This window comes from Siphateles boraxobius, unplaced genomic scaffold (genome assembly GCF_051911475.1).
Source record: "Siphateles boraxobius isolate OS27281-9 unplaced genomic scaffold, OSU_SipBor_1 26, whole genome shotgun sequence".
Classification (NCBI taxonomy): domain Eukaryota; kingdom Metazoa; phylum Chordata; class Actinopteri; order Cypriniformes; family Leuciscidae; genus Siphateles; species Siphateles boraxobius.
In genome coordinates, this window is record NW_027508876.1 from 26,215,897 (window position 1) to 26,236,169 (window position 20,273).

Here is a 20,273-nt window from a genome sequence, read left to right on the forward strand (position 1 = left end):
TTGTTCCATTACAACCAGTGTTCTTGAGCGACGTTCTTTATTCACACATGAACATTTCATATAGAGCTCAAAGTGTGATTAAAACAAACAGGAAAGACAATCTCATGGTAGCAGTCTAGCCTTTTTATCATCATTACAACTATGTGGCCTCTGACTTTTGTTTTCTCCATTTGGCCACAATAAAAAAGTTTGGACACCTGCATGATAGGAAATAACATGCCATACAGCAGCATTTGTTTTTTACTACTGAGATCTTTAAACAACAGATTGATTGCAAATCTTGATAAACAGTATGCATTTTCTTCCACAAACTCTTCAGAAACCAGCTGATTGAGTTAACATGTTTATTTAAAAATACTACAACTGATGGTTCATCACCAAAATTTGTTTTTTTTTTAGAGTTTACATGAACAACACAGAAAGGCCACAGAAAAATATTGTTATAAATGACTTGTCTGCACAGTTAATGTTATATTCCAAAAGCAACAACAACAACATCTAAATGGAAAAATGTAATTCTAAACTCATTTATTGTTGACATGCTGGATGTCAGTCAACACCATAATATATTTATAGCTCTCCAGATAATGTCCAAAATGCACTTCTGTTATCCATCTTAGTACATTTTTTTTAATTCCGCTATTTAAAATAATTTTACACACGCCTAACAAATAAAATGCTAATTAAATAATATGTAATTCTTAAAAGGTGCACTCAGTAATTTTCCTCAAAAACATTTGACCCCTTAAGTCAAGTCAAGTCACCTTTATTTATATAGCGCTTTTTACAATTCAGATTGTTTCAAAGCAGCTTTACAGAGATAACAGGAAAATAATGTTGTAATAATATTGTTAAATATAAAAGTAAATGTCCCCAACTAAGCAAGCCAAAAGCCAATGGCGACAAAGGCAAAGAAAGGTGAAAAAGGTGACAAAGAATAGCGAGAGACAGCAGTGTCTTACAAAAAGATGTTTCCCATCATGGGGGGCGCCATACTGGGATCACATGACCAGCTGACCACTGCTCACTACAGGAGTGAATGACATCAAAGATCCGCTAGTGCGATTCGAAAGCATATGGCGGTACTTTGATGTCATAGACTGGTCGGTCTGCGCAGCACCGCTTCAAGTCGAACACGCCTTATATCTATTAGTAGTGTTGTAGGACACCTCTGTGCGGGTGGAGTATTTGTTTCCAAAAACCTTCTATTTTGGATGATGCGTCACCCATAGGTGGCAGAATATAGACTAAAAAAAAAAAAAAACAGTGAGTGCACCCTAATTTTAGCTGGTTAAATTAAAACCATAGCCTAGTCACCTCAGTACATTGGTTGAACATTCATAACCCTTCATACTGTAGTCCGTAACATGTAAACAACAAAATCAAAAGAAAAAAAATTCTACGTATATTGTTTGTAGTGTACAACTTCCTCAACTCGCTCATTCAGTTGTCGTAAACACAATCCGCTGATCCATATGCTCAGAAGCAAGATCTCTGATCTTCCCAATCTTTCCACCTTCAAGATCTCCATAATCTAATTCATATCTGTACATTAGTCTTTCCCAAATGTGATTGTCAGACTCGCCCTTTAAGAAAGCTGCTTCATATCATACATCGGCACTTCCGATTCCTCGCCCTTGCCCTCCTCCGGACCTTCTTGTTTCTCCGTCGGCTCAGTGTAGGCCACGTCAGGGCTGGCCTTGCGACCCTTGGGTGGTGGGACGGGTGCCGTTCCTTCCGTGGTCCCTTCTGCTCCTTCCTGACCTTCAGCCACTGTCCTTTCCTTCTTCAGGTTCAGCTTTGCTGGCACGGTTTTCGTGATGGTTTCCTTGAAACGTTCCCCAGACTGTTTCAGCCGTTCCCCGGACTGGCGGATTTTCTCACGTCGATCAGTCGATACTATGCGCTGACCCAGGTTGTTGACCTTGGTGCCCAGGTTCTCTCTGGTCTTAGTCATGTTCTCACGCGAGAAGGTCTGCTTCAGGCTTTCGATACGCTTCAGGCCGGTCTTCTTTAGTTTGGCAGCAGTAGATGAGTCGGCCTCCTCAACGACCATGTATTCCTCATCTGAGTCTGGGAGCGGGGCCTCCGGTGCATCTGGGTCTGTGGGAGCGTCCCCGCCCGTTGCTCCCTTCAGAGAGGCTTTGGAGCCAGCTACAGCTGGGATCTCATTATCTCCCTGTGGAAAGACAATACATTTATCATAAACATACCATGTATAGCAGATCTAACTAAGACCTTTAATCAAATGGTTTTAGGCTACAAAGAAAAAAGTAGGCCTACATTCTGAACAACCCCCTTCCATGTTTGCTCAGTTTATAGTTATCTATAGATTGTTAAAATGTTTTACTTTGAAGAATATATTGCCATCAACATATTTGGATTATTGTATTATTTTTGTGATTATGTGTTTTACAAAAATGTTCCATTATAGTTCTATACAAAACAATTATAATTCATATTTTAAGAGTCTTGGTTCTAATCTAAGTGGTCACAAATTCCCCCAAAAATTGTCGCATAAAAAAGCCATAATCGATATAGCCTAATCATCATGCATAATTATGATAGCAAAAGAAAGTGAATGATTATGTGACCAACCAGATTCACAAGATACGTTGAATTATTGAATGTTCACTTAAAGCTCTGAGGTAATTCTCACAATGACTAACTGATACATACGTGGAATGATACGAGAGAGCCGTGACAGAAGCGCAGTCGTCGGTTACCCGCTGAATTCGCGACTGACCAATCAGAATCAAGTATTCCAGAAAGCCGTTTAATAATTTACCGACTTTTAAATATAGGAATAAAAGTGTTCTTGGCAGGCTATATTATTTATTTATTTTCATTTTATTATTAGATTTTTTCGATATCGAATTTAATGTAATGTAAAATCTGGGTTTACAACTAAACCAGTTGATCACAGCCGAATTAATGTAGCGTTGTGAGTCTACTACTTCTTCTGGCCGTAAATAAAGATCAGGTGTTTGTAATGTGCTGTTGCATAACTATACTCACGCATAACATTCACCTACAGTATCATACCCAGTAGGCTAAGCCAAATCCCTATGAAGCATACAAAATAAGTGAAAGTTACATGTTTAACTATCAGTTGTCATGGGCTATTAGCCAGTAAAGGTTGAACCCTGCTTTGCATGTCGACACTTCTGATAACGAGTCGCAAAACAAAATGCGCATTCTTATAGACTAAGAAAAACACTATTGATAACAAACTGCCATTTTTCAATCGTTATAAATCACTCTGTCGGCAGCTTTTTTAACCATCACTCAGTCGGAGGCGAAAACACTATATTAGGACATGAAGCTTCAGTGCAGCTCTCAGAATAACCCTGAACAAATCTGTCAGCTGTTCTGCTCATGGTACAAGAGACGATGGGCAGGAGCCTAATTAAAAGTATTGTTCAGAAGGAAAATATGAGTTAATTTATGTACATGGGCAGCCCTTCTGTTTTCCAGAAAATTCTCTACATGGCAAATGGAGAAAATTTCCTATGATAAATCTTCAAAAGATGTAGACCGCAACAAATACATTTTTATTGTATTTTATTTTAGACATGATGGTCCCATAAGTATGACTCTGGTTTATAAAAATAGACAGGCTAAGTCAAATTTTATTTGATTGATGCAGTACCTTGCTTTTGTACACAGTAATTGAATCGTCCAAATACAAGCTACGCCAAATGATTCTCAAGCTAAAGTGTAAATAACAATATTTACAGAATTAGCAATGAAACATTCCTCTATGATGTCATCATTTCTGTAATCGATCTTAATCTCATTTCAGACCTCTAGCCTCATTTACATCCACAGCAATATTCCAAATAAGGCTTCATAGTTCAGTCTCTAAAACATTCATTTTTACTCTTTCATGGATCACATTACATGGTTTATTTGCTTAATACTCCAGACATCCTGCCACATATCAGATAAAATGGCTGCCAACCTACAGTAATCCTCTATGCTCAGTGGGGCCTGGCAGAACATTCCTACTGTATTGCTTTTGGCTGTAGGCCACATGACCTTCTAGTGTATCGTGATTTATCTTGGATCATGCAAGACCATGTATCTCGTTATAATCTGTCTATCTTTGATGGGCCCGTTCCATAAGTCTGAAATGTTGTAGGACAAGCTCAGAGTAAAAAAAATGTTTTTAAAAAATCGATGCATGGTGTTTCAACCATGATCACAGGAAAGACCGGTCCACTATTCTAAGGTTGTACGTTTCCAAAATTAGACCTGCCTTAGGAATCCAAACTCCAAATGGAACCCATAAAAACCCAGTCCGAAGAAAACATGCCACAAAAAGCAAAAAGATCATTTCCTCTTACCTGGTAGATGACGACACGGAACTTGTTCTTGTTCAGCAGCTCGACTTGGGTTTCCTCCACCTTCTTGACACGTACGTTCTGCTTCTCCACCCGCACACGGACATCCTTGATGTGGCAGCTGACCTTGCGCGTTTTCTCCAGAAGTTTCTCCACAGTGCCACTCGTTGCTGTGTGCTCCTTCGTCAGCTTCACCACATCTGTCTGGATGGTCTTCACAGCGTTCTCCAGCTCCAGCTGCCTCTCCTCCATGCGCTGCTGGCACGCCTGCACATTATCTATGATCCCGGACACCCTCTCCAGCAGAGAGAAGATGTTCAGGGCGCTGGGCTCGTCCGCCACACCTGCCAGTCCCAGTTTGTCAGCCATGCTTGTCCTTGTAACACAGTGAGGACCCTAGACTAGAACTGCCGAAGGTCTCAGGTCCTGCTTTGGTGTATTTTCTGTTGGTGCACAGGAGGGTGTTGGGTTATCGTTTGGGACGCTGGATCGTGGGGCCGTGGCGGGCCCTGGAAGACTCTCGGATGAGACGGACTCACCCTCTGACTGGAGCTTCATTAACGTTCTAGAGAATATAGAAGCTCCTCCCTTCTTGTATATAGGGAACACAAGGTTCAAAGGCCAGACACAACTGGAAAAGAGCGCAGAGGGATTGGAAGGGGCCATCAAACCAACTCACCATGGATTTCAGCGTTATAAATATCCAGAGTAAGCTGACACCTCGTCATTTTTAGAAGATGCGTGTACAGCTGAGATAATGGAAACCCCCTTGATTCTTAACCATACCATTTTTTTTACATGGAGATGAGTTTCCTCAAAGAAAAACTAATGATACAATCACATTTTGTTAAAAAAAATACGTTCTACCAACAATAGGCAGCGGATTGTCCTACTTTGGACAAAAGGTTCCAGCTTTACAATTAACAAATTTGAGAAATTTCACAACTCAGGGTCAGTTTAGCTTACAACCAAATCCACAATGCTTTAAGTTTGGCCTCAAGCATGACTTGACTGCCATGTTGCAACCTGGGGAAGATGATCCACCTTAAGATGGGACTGTACAAACTTGTGAAATGATGCCACCAGCTGCAGTCTATTCTTAAACCCTGGGTCGCCTAGAATTACTCATAACTCATATCGTAGCGGACCAAGGCTGACTTAATTCTCCAGAACTCTTCATTCAGCTCATACGTGACACCGCTTTCTTACACACAAAATCTCACGTGAGCAAAGTCAAACTTTTGCGATTAGATCTATTTTTTTCTTCAAATAGTTGCTTTTCAATGCAATCTGTTAATTTAATAATTCGATAACCCAAGATGTCACTCTTAAAGGGATAGTTCACCCAAAATCATTTACTCATGTTGTTCTGAACCTGTATGACTTTCTTTCTTCTGTTGAACACGTTTTTGTCCATACAATGAAAGTCAATAATTTTTTCAAATATTCTCATGTTTCACAGAAGAACTAAATTCACTACAGGTTTGGAACCATATGAAATTATTAAATGATTTTGGGCAAAGTATCCCTTTAAGACATTTTGTAAAGTTGTAAAGATGATGCTAATGATTTTATTAGCAGGTGAAATTACATGAAATGCATTCCTATAATTAGATGACTTTGAGAGATCGTATTACTTAGGATAAGCCACATCCGAATGACTCAAGGTTTACCAATGAACTTTACACTGTGTGTAAGTGTACAGGTAACACAAATATCTGTAAGACTGAGAATTAAATTTTATTAAATCTACAGCACTGGACACAGTTTCACAGGTCATGCGATATGCAGTTCATAGAATTAAATTAATGCCAATAATGTTCATTTCAACATTAACAACACCGATAACATTAGAACATAAAAACTACAAACATTTCAACATTGATAAGATTAGCTAGTCAAACACATTGCATTTCATTCTCTGGAATTCCCTTCAAAAGAAACTGTAAACGTCATCACTTCGTCGGCGTACTTGTTCATGTCCAATTAAATTTGGTGTTCAGCTATGTTGGATTTGAGGAAATAAAAATCAAATCAAAGGGGGCAGTTAAAGACAGTTAATATTTTCAGTAAAGAAGAACATTCCATGAAAATTGAAGACGTCCGTTTTTGTGGTACAGTTTGTGTGCCGAGAGTTACATTTAACAATACGTAAAAAATAAAGAAAATAAAAAACTGGCACCACAACCTAAAGGAAAAATGAAACCAAAACCAAAAAAAAACTTGACAAAAAAAGAGCTGGCTTTTATCATTCATCTGACAGTGTTGGCCACTGACATCAAGTACCTAAAATGTCCTGAAAACAAAAAAACAATAAGGCACCATCCAAGAAAATAATGAAATAAAATAAAAAATAACCTTATTGTCCAGAGCTAAGAAAGCACAAAACAAAAAAGCACATTAAAACTGTAATCCACTTGGTACAAAAAGTATAAAAAAATAAAATAAAAAGCAAGCTACATCATCCTTGAAGCAGTGTTTGATGAAAAGTTCTGCTTTTGCCGTCTTCCACGATTATTCTTAGGACATTTCCTGTAAAAAAAAATGATATTATGATCAGAGCATTATTTGGGGTAAATCGAACTTTGTGCAATAATGCAAGCTTTTGGAAGATGCTAAAATTTTCATTTTTATCTACTAAATACCATTGTAGCCCCTTGTTTGTTTCTTCCAGCACTCACCTGGTAATACACATGACCACTGCCACAATAATGGCGATCTGCACGGCTCCAATGATAGCAGCTATAAGCACATAATGAAGTTTCTGGCCACTAGGTACCACATACAGGATGTTAAAGTCTGCGATCTCCTCACACTGTGTCCCCGTGTAACCCGAATCACACCTGTGGAAATACAAGAAAACATCTGAAACTCATTTTCCAACAAATGTAAATTTTTAATGAACGCCCGATAGGATGTACACAGTTCTGTGTTCCCAAACACCAGTCGCTCACCGGCAGGAGGCGATGCCGTAATTGAATTCACACTGGCCATGGACGCAGAAGTTGGCGTAGTCGTCTGTGCAGGGAACGGGCATCCAGCCGTATCCTTTCCCATCACCGGCTTTTGCTGGGTCTAAAATAGAACAATCTACTTTTACTTCTCTATTGCTGAAAGTAGCACATTTAACTCCCAGATTTAGCTTTGTTTAAACTCAATTATACAGAGCTATATAGTTGAGCAGTGCAGTTTATGAAGGGTATGTGACACTTTGAGGCATTTTACTTTGCAGCAGTTAAAAAGCTACATTATTACAAACAGCCATGATTCTAGATTAAAGGCAACACAAAGAACATGCATTTAACATTACAAGTCCAAAATTCACAGTAAAGCTTTTGCAGTGAGTTTTTATTAAGTGAATTTTGATCAACTGAACTTAAAATATGTTGACTACATAACTGCAATAACAACATGAATCTGATCGGGTTTTTTTCTCATTAGATATTCTTCACAATGAAATATTTCACATTATGGAAGTAAAATTGTGAACACCATTTCAAGGTTAGATTAGATTAAGATTAGAAATGCACTGACCGGTAAATTCAGGCTTGTAGGGAAGTCCAGCTTCAGTTTTCTTAGCTTTGTCTTTATCTGAGTGATGAAAAAAACAAACACGGATTAGCTCTGGTAGACAAATTATCATTCAATAGTTCACATGAAGCAAATAAAGGGACTATGGATAAAATAGTGAGTTATCTGAGATGTATAAGCTGCAGTACTGTAACTATGACGGGATCTGACCTGGGCATCTCCCTAAATGTTTCACATCGATCTGTTCCTGCTTCATACAGGACGCCTCTCGCACCAGGCAGGGGTTGTGGTAGGAGTTTCCGTCTGTGCCACACACTGGATTCTCATTGTGTCCACTGCAGTCGATTTTACACGAGCAGCTGCAACAACAGGCCGTGAGTCTCATTTGTGCTATGAATTATTCAAAGGCATAAACAAACATTTTGCTGGAACAAAAAGCACTTCACCAGTAACAAATGCTTTTAATAAAGCACTGAATGTCATCTATCAGGGTTATTTTCATTAACTAAAACCATTTTCATTACTTTAAATAAAATACATTTTACTCTGGAAAAAAAATGTCAGCTAGTTGCCAAGAAAACAAGCATTAACTAATGAAAACTAAAACTTAATTAAAACATAAAGACATATTTATAAAAAGCTAATAAAATTACAAGAACACCAAAAATCCTAAATCTTTAACTGAACAGAAAATATTAAAATAAAATATAATACAAAATGTTAGCAAAAACTATAATAGTATATCAATAACTATGTTTCCATCCACCTATTTGTATTTTGCATTTTGGGATATCGCATAAAAAAACATTGAATGGAAATGCCAACATGCGCATAACTTCTAAAAATGCGTTTTAAGTAAAGGAAGTGCTCAGTTGAGGTGGATAAATTGTTTATCAGATAAGAAGATGTGCGTAAACTACGATGGATACACATTTATCCAATAAATCCTCGATGCGCAAGGAAGAATGGATGAATGATGTCAGTAACCAAACTGTTGATGGACCCCATTGACTTCCATAGTAGGAAAAAAAAATACTATGGGGTCCATCAACTGTTTGGTTACCAACATTCTTTAATCTTCTTTTGTGTTCAGGAGAAGAAAGAAACTCATACAGTTTTGAAATAACTCGAGGGTGAGTAAATGATAGATTTTGAATTTTTAAGTGAACTGTTCCTTTAAATTTGCAACTTTGAATGGAAAAATAGCTAATGATATTATATAAAAAACACGGATACCAATATGTTTTCATGCCTGTTAAATTTGGTCACTAATAAGATCACTCAGAGCTGCAGTTGTGCTCTATTGAGCAGTTGTAAATGTGTAAATCAATCCTGAAACACGCTTAGACGTGTCCTGTGTGTAATGGTCTCCCTCTGCTGGTTCATGAAATGTAACTGAGTAGTTGGGTTTGGGTTTGAGAGCTGACACAGGAAGATTTTCCCTGGCCTCCCTGAATCTCATGTGGCTCCTGGAGTTAGTCCACACCGTTCATTAGCGCTTGGCATGAAAATGCAAAAAGTAAAACGAACCAGGAAGAAAAAGGCTTGATCCAAAAAAGTTTTGCAATGCTTCCCTGTCTCATGGGAGTAATGTTATTTCCTCGGCTTTGATAGAGCTGAATTCTTTCCAACTTCATGCTTTTATATTGTACACAATGCCAGTTGATTCCAATATTAAAAAAAAAAAAAAAAACCTTCATACATTCATTACTTTAAAGTGCTGGCATGAAGTAGCATAGGACTCTTTAATTACCAACTCCTGGGTACTCTGCTAAATTTGTCCAGACAACATAAGCAGAAATCATAGAGAAATTAATGCAGCACGTACGAGTCCTCATCCTCTGCGTCTTCGTCACATTCAGCGCCGTACTTGCAGTTGCTGCATTTTGTGACTTTCTTGCCCGAATCTGTGCCTGATCCCTCATATTCTGTAAGAGTGATAGCACACATTAAATTACAATTATATATATATATATATATATATATATATATACACACACTATTACTTGACTATACTACTATGCAATTACTTTACTTTAATTGTACAATTACTTATATATATATATATATATATATATATATATATATATATATATATATATATATATGAAAACTTTACATTAGAGCTAGCTTTAGAAGAGAAACTGTGAAACAGTTCAGAATGTCTGTTGTTGCCTTGTTAACATTATATATTATTCCTGTACTTTAAAGATATAACTGCTTATTTACCATTTCCCCCCTATTTGTCCTTAACAGCAGAATTATTATCATTAACTAAAACTATCAAAAACATTTCTGTGATTTTAAATAAAATATAAATATTAGTTGAAAAACTTAAACTAAATGAAAATTAGAAATGGCAATAAACTGAAATAAGTTGAATCACTACAATTGTTAACTGGACATAAATAAAAACTAAAACTATTACTTAAAAATAAATTAAACCTAATTATCAATATTAAAAAAAAAACAGTAAAATGGCAAAAGCACATCACAAAATGACTAAAAAAATTAAATGAACATGAAAGCAATATATATATAAGAAGCTAATTCAAAATATAAATAAAACTTAAATAACACTTGCTTCAAAGCTGTCCACGTGATTATTAATCATATTTAGCTGACTCTTTAATTAACAGCACTTTTGATTACTTGAAATCTTTAAAAAATAAACTTGAAAATATGAAAGAAGCATTTGGAAAGTGTTTTTACATGCTAGGTAATGATGATAATTTCATGATGTTTGTTATTCAAAATAACAAATTGCACAAAGAAAGTTCTTAAAAAAGTTCAAAGTAGAAACTCCCTGATTTTAACAACATCTATTTATTTACTTTAGATTTTTCTAGTTTTAAAAATATTATTATTATTATAAATACAGATTAAAAAAATCCATATACACTATAAAAGTCTGTAGGGGACAAGGTCAAATAGGGAAATTCTGGCAACTGAAAATAAGAAACGAGACTACTATAATCTACACTTTAAAGAAGACTGATTGTTTTTGCTTTTTTCAAAGTAAAAGAATGATTAAAAATACTCAGCGGCATAACATGCATTTCAGAAGTGTCCGCTGAGCGAGAACATACTCAACAGCACTCAGAGTTGCGTTCCTGCAGCGGTCTGTAATTTGCAGTAATGACAGCTCTAGAGCGGCCCGAACACACAAGCCTTCATCTTTAAACCCAGCACAGCGCGGGGTCACTCTTTTATCACAAGAGTAACTGGCAACTTCAGCATGAGGAGGATAAAAATAACCTCTGATGGCATGTTTTGGCTGATCTACAGAGCTCTTGAGTGCTGGAAGTGAAGATCATTTGAAGTCTGTGGGTCAAAATCCTAGAAATGACCAGGTTTCAATTTCCTTGATATTACTGTGGCTGCTTTTGTGGTCAAAAAATAAATATTAAGAAAAGAAAACAAACCTCCATCTCCAGATCCTGAGCTGCTATCTGGAACACACACACACAAAAAAAAAAAACACAAAAAAAGAGGGAGAACTTATTATAACTATATATACACATCATAAAACATTTGGCATGTCAAGAGTTCATACAGTGGGAGCAGCAGTGTATTATCATGGTCCTTGTATAATGCATTATTAACACGCATATCAAATTATTTTGAGCCATAGCATGTAATTTGTGGATAAAAAGAAATCATGAGATTAATTAGAGCTAAAAATAAAGGTTGTCATGTATCAAATCACACTGCTCATTAGAGTCTGTAATATAAGCCTCTTCATATAAACAGGGTGTTAAAATAGAATTAGCAAAGACAGTACATCTATTGTCCCTTGAAGGCAATTTAAAAGATCATTTCAAAATTGGTCTAATTGGGAACAACTCACAGGTATACCATTTAATAGTTTGGGGTCAGTATGCTTTTTTCCAGAAAGGACGCATTCAATTGATCAAAAGTGACAGTAAAGACCATTTTGACTTTTTTCTCACAATTCCAAGTTTATATCTGCCAATTCTGACTTTATACCGCGCAATTGTGAGAAAAAAGTCAGAATACTGTTGTTTTTTTCAGCGGTGGAAACAAACTTCCATAGAAATGCTCCTGAAATTCATAATGTTGGGACAAAAAAAAGCCCCTGTATGAGTTTCTCTGTTTTATTATTATTATTATTCAATTTTATGGGTAAGAAGTAATCAATTCTCAATCTGATTATTGAGAATTTGTGTTAATAACTTGATTATACTTCAAATATTTGACATAAAAGGATGCATGGAAATGGCAACGGTTGCTGACATCCCAAATTCACCTCTATTGCAAAAAATCAATATATATATATAACTACATAATCCCCTCACAAACCAACACCAATTGTTGCAGCATCTCAACAAAAAAAAGCAAAAAAAGCTTGTGACTTGTGTTCTACTGAAACGAGCAGTCAGTGTAATGTGACCTAAGGCAGAAGATGTCAGGTTTTCATTTCAGGAAGTGGAGGAGACAGTGTGGACTCACCAGGATAGCAGGGGCCCTCAGAGGCCAGAAAGATGGGTCTCTGCTGGGTACAGGCTGCTTGTTTCAGATAGCACTCGTTCTGATAGGTGTCTCCGTTTGTACCGCACACAGGGACGTAGCTCTTAGAGCACTGCGGCAAACACAATACATGAGAGGCTTCACAGATACAAGACATTTGAGGCTTTTGAAGAGCTGGATGCACTATTAAGTTGAGTTGGGCCACTTCGGGCGTGGTTTTTGCACATAATATGCTTTAGATGGCTCACTGATCAATGAGGGGGAAAATGAATGCAGGTAAATGCTAAACCATCGATTCTGCCTTATAATCTGAGAGATTTTCTGAAGAACAAATCACATAAAAAAATTCTCAAATGTTCAACGATTTTTCTCAGAGGACCAGAAGCCATTAAACTAGCAATAAGTCCACAATAGGAGAGCGATGACTATAATCATAAAAGTTTTTAAAAAAATCAATGTATCTCTACAGGCCTGCTCACAGCAAGGACAATAACTATAACGATAGAGAGATATAGTTTAAAAATTGTTCTAAATATAAAAGAATAGTCCAAAGCACAACTACAACGATATCGTCACACAGAAACGATTTCACTGGAATCACTTTCAGAACAATTTTTCCAGCAGACGAACAATAAAAACAACGACAGCCAATCAGAATCCATCCTGTTTTTCAAGAGCTTGAGCATTTAAATCTGTAGACGACAAAAGTTTAGTTATGGTTGCTGATCAAAGGCTTCATATTCGATTATTAAAATCAGAATTTAGAATCGGAACGTTCTCATAAAAACTAAATTCCAGTGTTACGAAGTAATAAATAAAATAAGTAAAAAGTGTACCTGAAACTGGCATACGCATTTGATGTCAGCGCCATTGTTTTGGCAGATCCCGTTGTAACGACATGTGGTGGCGTCGCATACACGTAGGTCACTCTTCTTCTCTGACAAATCTGAAGAGACACAACAGACGCGGATTAAACACCAAACACTGAAAAACTTGTTGATCAATCATTTTGCCAGGTATAAAAACATTTTACTAGTAGGCATGCTTGTTTCTTTTCAACTTTCTCACAGCAAAAGGCTGCACTTTTACATTCAGCAAAAAATGCATGATTATCACATTAAGTGCAGTTCAGGTAGGAATTTCATGCTAAACAAAAAGTGTACCACTAACCTATTCGGTCTTATTCTTAAAGAAAAAAAAATGATAAACATGTTTTTCTTTCCTTTGATTATGTTCATCTTGCCTAGTCAGGACTGGAATGTTTTCAGCACAGAATAAAAAATTAAAAAGATAATGGCAAAGTTTTTTCTCACAACTCTGCTTTTCTTTCTCGCATATGTGTTTATAATTGGGAGTTATAAACTCAAAATAGCTAGTTATAAAGTCGGAATTGTGCGATATAAATGAGACTTTTCAAGCAAAAAAGGTATTGTGAGATAAGTCACAAAGCTTTTATATTGCGAGTTTATATCTCACAATTCTGAGTCTGACCTTATTTCTTGCACTTGCGAGTTTATAAGTCACAGTTCTGACATTTTTCTCAACATTTTAAGATGTCAACTCACAATTGAGAGTTATAAAGTCAGATTGTGAGCGTTTTAATTTTTTATTCCATGGCAGAAACAAGCTTCCATAAAACTCAGATGGCTAACAAATGTCTGTGTTTAATGAGCCTGAATGTGGTTATACTGTGTTAATGAGGGTCTATATGAACGTTCATCCATATACCATAAACCAACCTTCTATAATGGGACCAGGAAGTTATTTTAAAGTTCTTGCCCAGGATCAGCTTCATCCACCCATTAACAAAGATGTGAAACATACTGATCTGAAATCAGACTGCTGGAAGAAAGCAGCTGTAAAAAGCATGTGCCCAACAGCTGTCAACTGTCATTCATATTTCAGACCACTAGCTGCGAGTATGAAGCCTATTAACAGAAATGAAGAAAGGCCAGATCCTCCATCTGACACGCAGCTGGGACTGACAAAGCTTTTGAGACCGGGCTAAAGAAACCTTTCACACAGAAATGTACTCTCCCTCATTACAATCCTGTATGAGTTTCTTTCTTCTGTGGAACATAAAAGAATATTTTTTGAAGAATGCCTCAGACAGTCTTTGTTTGTCTATACAATATAAGTCAAGAAGGTCCAGGATTGTTTTGGACCCCATTGACTTTCATTATTTGGCCAAAAACTTCAAAAATATCTTCTTTTGTGCTCCACAGAAAAAAGAAAGTCATTCAGGTTTGGAACAACATATTACCACTAAACCTGGACAACCAAACCACCTACAATAACACTATATCAAAATATATTCAGTTTTTGAAAAAATTGTTATAGTTAATGGATGTGACAACCGGTTTGTATTATAAGTGTTGCAAATATTAGACTTCAAATGGATGTTCAGAATCTTTTCATTTTACTTAATTCTTAGTTTTTAAATAGCTCTATAAAAACAAAGCTCTTCAAAGCGAGCTAGATTGCCCATAATAATAATGCCCAATATTACTGAAGATTTCATTTAAATAAGAGCAAAGCATCCCAAAGCAGGTCGTTGGGCATGCAAATGAAGGGCACTGGGCAGCCGTAACCCTTGTGTAAATTCAGGCAGATGAGACGAGGCGTAAGACACTGTTAATGAGGAGCAGACACTTAAAGCCACTACAGACGCTTGCTGGCATGTGGCCGAGCCGCTCATGCAATTGGAAAATGGCACAAATGCTGCGGCCACAGAATCCCAGCAAAGAGGCTATGGAGAGAGAGGAAGTATTCCAGATAAAACCAATGCACAGACTTTAGACAAGTGAAGTTTGGAGGAGCAGCTTGAGAAGTTAATTAATAAGGCTGTTTAAATCAGACGAGAGGTTAATCTGTGGAGGTGTTAAAGTGTTGTGATAAATGATGTGTTGGTCTGGCACCTGTGGGAATAGAGCGAGTGCTAATACATTCACTGTCAAAGTGAGCAGGATTTCACAGCTTGAGTACAGTAAAGCCTTTACAGTAATAAACGTAAAAGTGATCAAAGTAATGAACGTTTCACAAGAAATTATATCTGAGATAATACCATGGTGATACTTTGATATATACCATGGTAAGTATTGATCTTGGCAGATCTACTATGCATAGTAGATCTGCTACTCATGCTGACTCATGAGTGAAGTCTGCGTCCGAAACATGCATAAATACAGTGAATAGAAAGCAAGCTGTTGCAAGGAAAGTAAAGAGAAACCCCTAGCAGATCTAGGCAGGCGGTGCTGGGGAGGGTGGAGGGCTAGGAAAATCCCCATGGAGCGTTGCACTGAGCTGAGCGGTTTCGGGACAGAAATAACTAGGTTAGATAGATTGAACAGATCGATTGGCCAGTGGCTGGCTTTAAGATGAACCAATCAGCTGCTCAGAGAGTTTCATGACTGAACTATGTATTTATATCATGTTTACAAAATACTACATTGTGCAAAGACTGCCATGGTTTTATCAGAGTACATGTACAAAACACCTTGGTACTTTGTAAAACATACAAACAAACGTGGTATTACAGTAGTACAAGTTCCAAAAACACCTTATTACAACAGTGCCCAAGAATACATTTCCATTGAATGTGTCCACAAAACATGGTAACATGTTACAAACATGGCTTTAGAATAGTAATTGTCTGTAAAATATATTAGAACCACTAACAACATGGTATTACAAAAGTGCATGTGCAAAATCCCAAAATATCGTAATGTTGATGAATCTAAGGATATCTTGGTAACACTTTACAATAAGGTTCCATTTGTTAACATTAGTTACCTACATGAACTAACAATGAAACATATTTATAAAGCATTTATTAATCTTAGTTAATGTCAACATCAAAAGTTGTAACTGTAATATTTAATAGACCTGAGACATTAACTAACAAAGACCAGTTGTATTTTTATGAACTAACATTAACAAAGATTAATGTATAATGTAACAAATGTTTTGCTTATTGTTAGTTAATGTTGGGTAATGCATTAACTAACTTTAACTTAAGGGTAACTTATGGCTTAACTTAAACTTAAGTGTCATATAACCAGAGTTAGGTATCGTTTGAATTTTAGCGATTCCGGTTCTGCTTATGGATTACGATTCCCAGTTTCTTTTCCAGTAAGGTAAAACATTTATATCAAACATTTATTCTTTCTTTTGGCAAAATATTATGTAGCTGATTTTCCTACGGTTTTAACAAAAATACCACAGCAAAAACAACTGGATTAATTAATATATTATTAACAAGGAAACAGTAAAAAGAAATAAGAAATAAACAAATTAGCAATAGCACAAATAAATACATCTGAACAAAGTTCAAACTTTTGTCAATGGCGACAGATTTTGCCACATCATATGTTCCATTTCCCACTTATAAGTTACATATAGCAGTGTAAGCAATATTTAAGGTTGGTGTGAAAAATGCTCTAAATAATCTGCTGTTTTTTTAGTTCAGATTAAGTTTTCAGTGCAAAAATGCACTACTGTATTCACTTTACAATTTACTATTCATGCTAGTCTATTTCACCAATACAAAACAACTCGCTGATATGCACAAATGACAAATACACCAACTGATAAGGCCTAACCTTCACAAAAAACCTCATTCAACTAGTTCCTTAATGGGACATTCCTTAAACGTCCCTCATCTGAACTGACCCAGTTCCAAGTGTACATCTCCAAACAAATACAATGCACAGTGTGTGTGTGGCAGAGGGGAGACCCAGATCTCACACTGCGCAAAGATAATCAGAGCAGCGTCAGGAATCAATGCCATTTGAAAGATAAGGACATCAGTCCATTGCCTGAAGCCAAAGAGCTCATCCGCTCAAGACCAGTCGATACTCATCTTCTCAATGGGTCAATAGACCCCGCAAAGTGTCCCTTATTAAAAAGGAGGCAGTTGTGACGTTATATCTTAACTTTAGACCCTCTTTCTCATGACTATTTAACTGAATCCTATCCTAGTAGAAGTTCATAACAGTTTACACATTAAAGATATTTTTGAAAGAAGTTCAATACAAGTATAATATAAATATGAGTCCAAGGCTACATAAACACTGCGAGCTTAGTGCTCAATTCCGATTTATTGCTCAGATCCGATTTTTTTGTATAGCTGTTCACATTGTTGTTATAATGTGCCCAATATCAGATTCCAGTGTGAACAGAGCATTGTCCTGAATTGTAATGTAGCACGCTATCATATGGAAGTAAACGCGGAGGACATTAAAGTACCTGATAACATGTTTATTTATAGTATGATCTGCCGCCGAAGCCAGCAAATTTATGCGCATGCAAAATAGAAAAACAAAGATGCGGATGTGAAAGAAGAGCGCAGAGTTTTTAAACACTTGATATGAGCCCTTGTGTTTTGCTTGTATATACAGTAGAGCTGTCACTGTAATGAGTTCTGACAAAACACTGTCCTTTACTGACTACCTTTAGCAACTGTCTTGATAACTTTGGGTATGTAAAAGAATAGTGATTCCCATAAGCGCAGAATTGTGACGAATGTTGATTTAGAGAGACATAAAAGTTGCATGAATTCTGATATGACTGTTTAGACTGAGGTTGCATTGCAAAAAATCTGACCTGTATCTGATTTAGGACCACATATGGAAGTGGCCCAAATCAGAATTGAAAAGATCAGATTCCATGTGGTTTGTGCCGTACATCGGAGTCACATATGAGCAGAAATATTGGATTTGGGCCAAATTTACCTGCAGTCTGAAGCTAAACGTAGTCTAAAGGGAGCTTTGCTGCTCTAGCCATGTTATGCAAATGCACTTTTAATGACTCTGCTAGACCAGCAACATAAACCAGCTTGTACCAGTATGGAAATACAAGTGTGTCTTCTTTTTTTTGTAGAGTCCAGCACTGTGAAAACAGACCCAGCATAAGAGCACAGCATGCAGACACAATAGGGAGGGTCAACATATAACTTTACATAGCATCATAGATGGGCTTATATACACACTACCGTAACAAAAATAAATAAATAAAAGTCTAAATCTTCTTTACATTTTTTTTAAGATGGGTAATAACCTTCTACAATTATAGATCACATATGATTCACAAAACTACACATTATCAACAGTTTCTTCGTACTGACACTGATACACGATTTTACCTAGAGACTCAAGTTCGGCTTAAACTTGCTTTAAGAAGAATAAAGTAACCCTATCTCTCAGAGTGTGTGTGCTCCGGGCTGTGCTTTAATTGTACAACTGTAAACTGCTGTAAGGGTCGAGAGCATTATACGGGTTTTCTCCATTCTGTAGTGCCTCTTTGCCTCCGGCATATTAGGGACACACACACACAAAAAAGACAATACATGTATTAAGAAGGAGAGAAAGACCTATAGAGGACAAGCAATGAAGAAATAGGTGGGTGATGGGTATAGCTAAAGGATAGAGACACTTAAAGTACTTCAAAGAAGTCAAATGTATATCATGACCAATAATGATTGCTTGACAGTTGTGGTAAACATCCTAAAAAGAGAGTGGATGACTAGAGCTTCATGCTGTTAATGACTACCAACCAGAATCCACTGCAGTCGAACTGTACCGTTGTAATTAGTTTGAGGTCTTTGAGATCAAACAAGTCGTGATACAGATCTCTTAGTCTAAGGCTGTGAGATCAAAGACTCAAAGGTATGAGGCCATCAGCCGTTACTGTTAAGGAGTACAACATTCGTGCGGTCTAGTGGTTAGAAACCACCGCCGCTTTGATCTGCAACACTGTTAGCAACATAAACTTGATTCAACCTCAATTTTGCAGTCAATTTCCTACAGGGATACATCATCTAACATCTTTAAAATATCCCTGCAATCCCAACAAGTTATAGTCTTGTGGTAAAGAATACCATAACTATACCAGAACCATCAGTATAACTAGAGGTAGGAACCGGTTCTTCACTGAGATCTTCTGAAGTAGATGTAGTCTTGAGTTTAACCATCAAAGTGATGACTACAGACGAAGAACGAAACAAAGGACTACCAGCATGGTCAATTTGGCAGTGTCTTTGGGTGGGAGTAATTGTGGTTTATGTGGGCTGGGCCTCTTTGAAGGCACCATCTGTGACGGGCTTCCTTAAAATAATTGCCTCTTAATTATACGCCAGTGTGGAACTGACAGAATCCACAAGCGTGACATCAGAGTTCAACATTTCAGGACCAAAACAAACCTTGATGGAATGACGGAAAATGTTACATGACAAAAAAACTAAATTCAAGTAAATATAAAGCGAAGTACCAAAAATATGTTAGATGAGCTCATCCAAAAAGATCGTTTTAAAATGTTCTTTTCCATCCCAGCTTAATATGCAAAGACAAATCTCAGTAGCTTATTTTAGCTGATATCCTACAATCCCCAAGTAGCAACACTAGCTCAAGCAATGGTGTGAGTTTAAAGGCGAAGCTATCTGTCAGTTCTACTAAGCATAGCACAATATTTCAGTATGTAAAACAAAAGTAACCAAGGAATTTCTAATCCCAATCTCAGTTTAATATACAAAGACAAATCTAAGTAAACCATTAGGTCACAATTTTTTAAAAATTGTTAAAGCATTCGGACCAGCCCCATACAGCAACACCGGGCTCAACAATGGTGAGTTTGAAGGCGGGGCTATCTGTTTGTCTGACCAATGAAGGGGAGTGTTTGGGAAACCTGATTGAAAACAATTATTTCTGGGTCTCCAGTGGTGCAGAAAACCAGCTAAACAATTAAAGAAAGTTAAGTAATATCTGCTAAAATAAACATTTTCAGCTTTAATTCTAGTAAACAGCACAATATTCCAGCGTCTAAAGCAGATGCCACTCAGGATGGGCTAAAAGAGCGTGACAGCATGCAGGGTGAGCATATTGCCTTAAATGGGTTCGCAAGCGCCCGCTG

At 36.9% G+C, this 20,273-nt stretch overlaps 2 protein-coding genes across 2 annotated transcripts in view; both read right to left on the reverse strand.

The window, feature by feature from the left end:
• Positions 1 to 18: 18 nt before the first annotated feature.
• Positions 19 to 5,383, reverse strand: cavin4b (caveolae associated protein 4b). The gene is made up of 2 exons (XM_077245226.1): positions 4,350 to 5,383; positions 19 to 2,179 (listed from the first exon to the last, which is right to left on the reverse strand). The coding sequence occupies exons 1-2, from the start codon at positions 4,713 to 4,715 to the stop codon at positions 1,589 to 1,591; spliced, it is 957 nt and encodes a 318-aa protein (XP_077101341.1). The 5' UTR covers positions 4,716 to 5,383; the 3' UTR covers positions 19 to 1,588.
• Positions 5,384 to 6,067: 684 nt separating this feature from the next.
• Positions 6,068 to 20,273, reverse strand: part of tmeff1b (transmembrane protein with EGF-like and two follistatin-like domains 1b) — a 32,401-nt gene continuing 18,195 nt past the window's right edge. The window contains exons 3-11 of the mRNA XM_077245222.1: positions 13,205 to 13,314; positions 12,351 to 12,480; positions 11,303 to 11,329; positions 9,706 to 9,805; positions 8,088 to 8,236; positions 7,881 to 7,937; positions 7,301 to 7,421; positions 7,028 to 7,189; positions 6,068 to 6,878 (exon numbers count right to left, since the gene is read on the reverse strand). Of these exons, the coding sequence (XP_077101337.1) occupies positions 6,803 to 6,878; positions 7,028 to 7,189; positions 7,301 to 7,421; positions 7,881 to 7,937; positions 8,088 to 8,236; positions 9,706 to 9,805; positions 11,303 to 11,329; positions 12,351 to 12,480; positions 13,205 to 13,314 (932 nt within the window). The 3' untranslated portion in view covers positions 6,068 to 6,802. The remainder of the gene's footprint in view (positions 6,879 to 7,027; positions 7,190 to 7,300; positions 7,422 to 7,880; positions 7,938 to 8,087; positions 8,237 to 9,705; positions 9,806 to 11,302; positions 11,330 to 12,350; positions 12,481 to 13,204; positions 13,315 to 20,273) is intronic.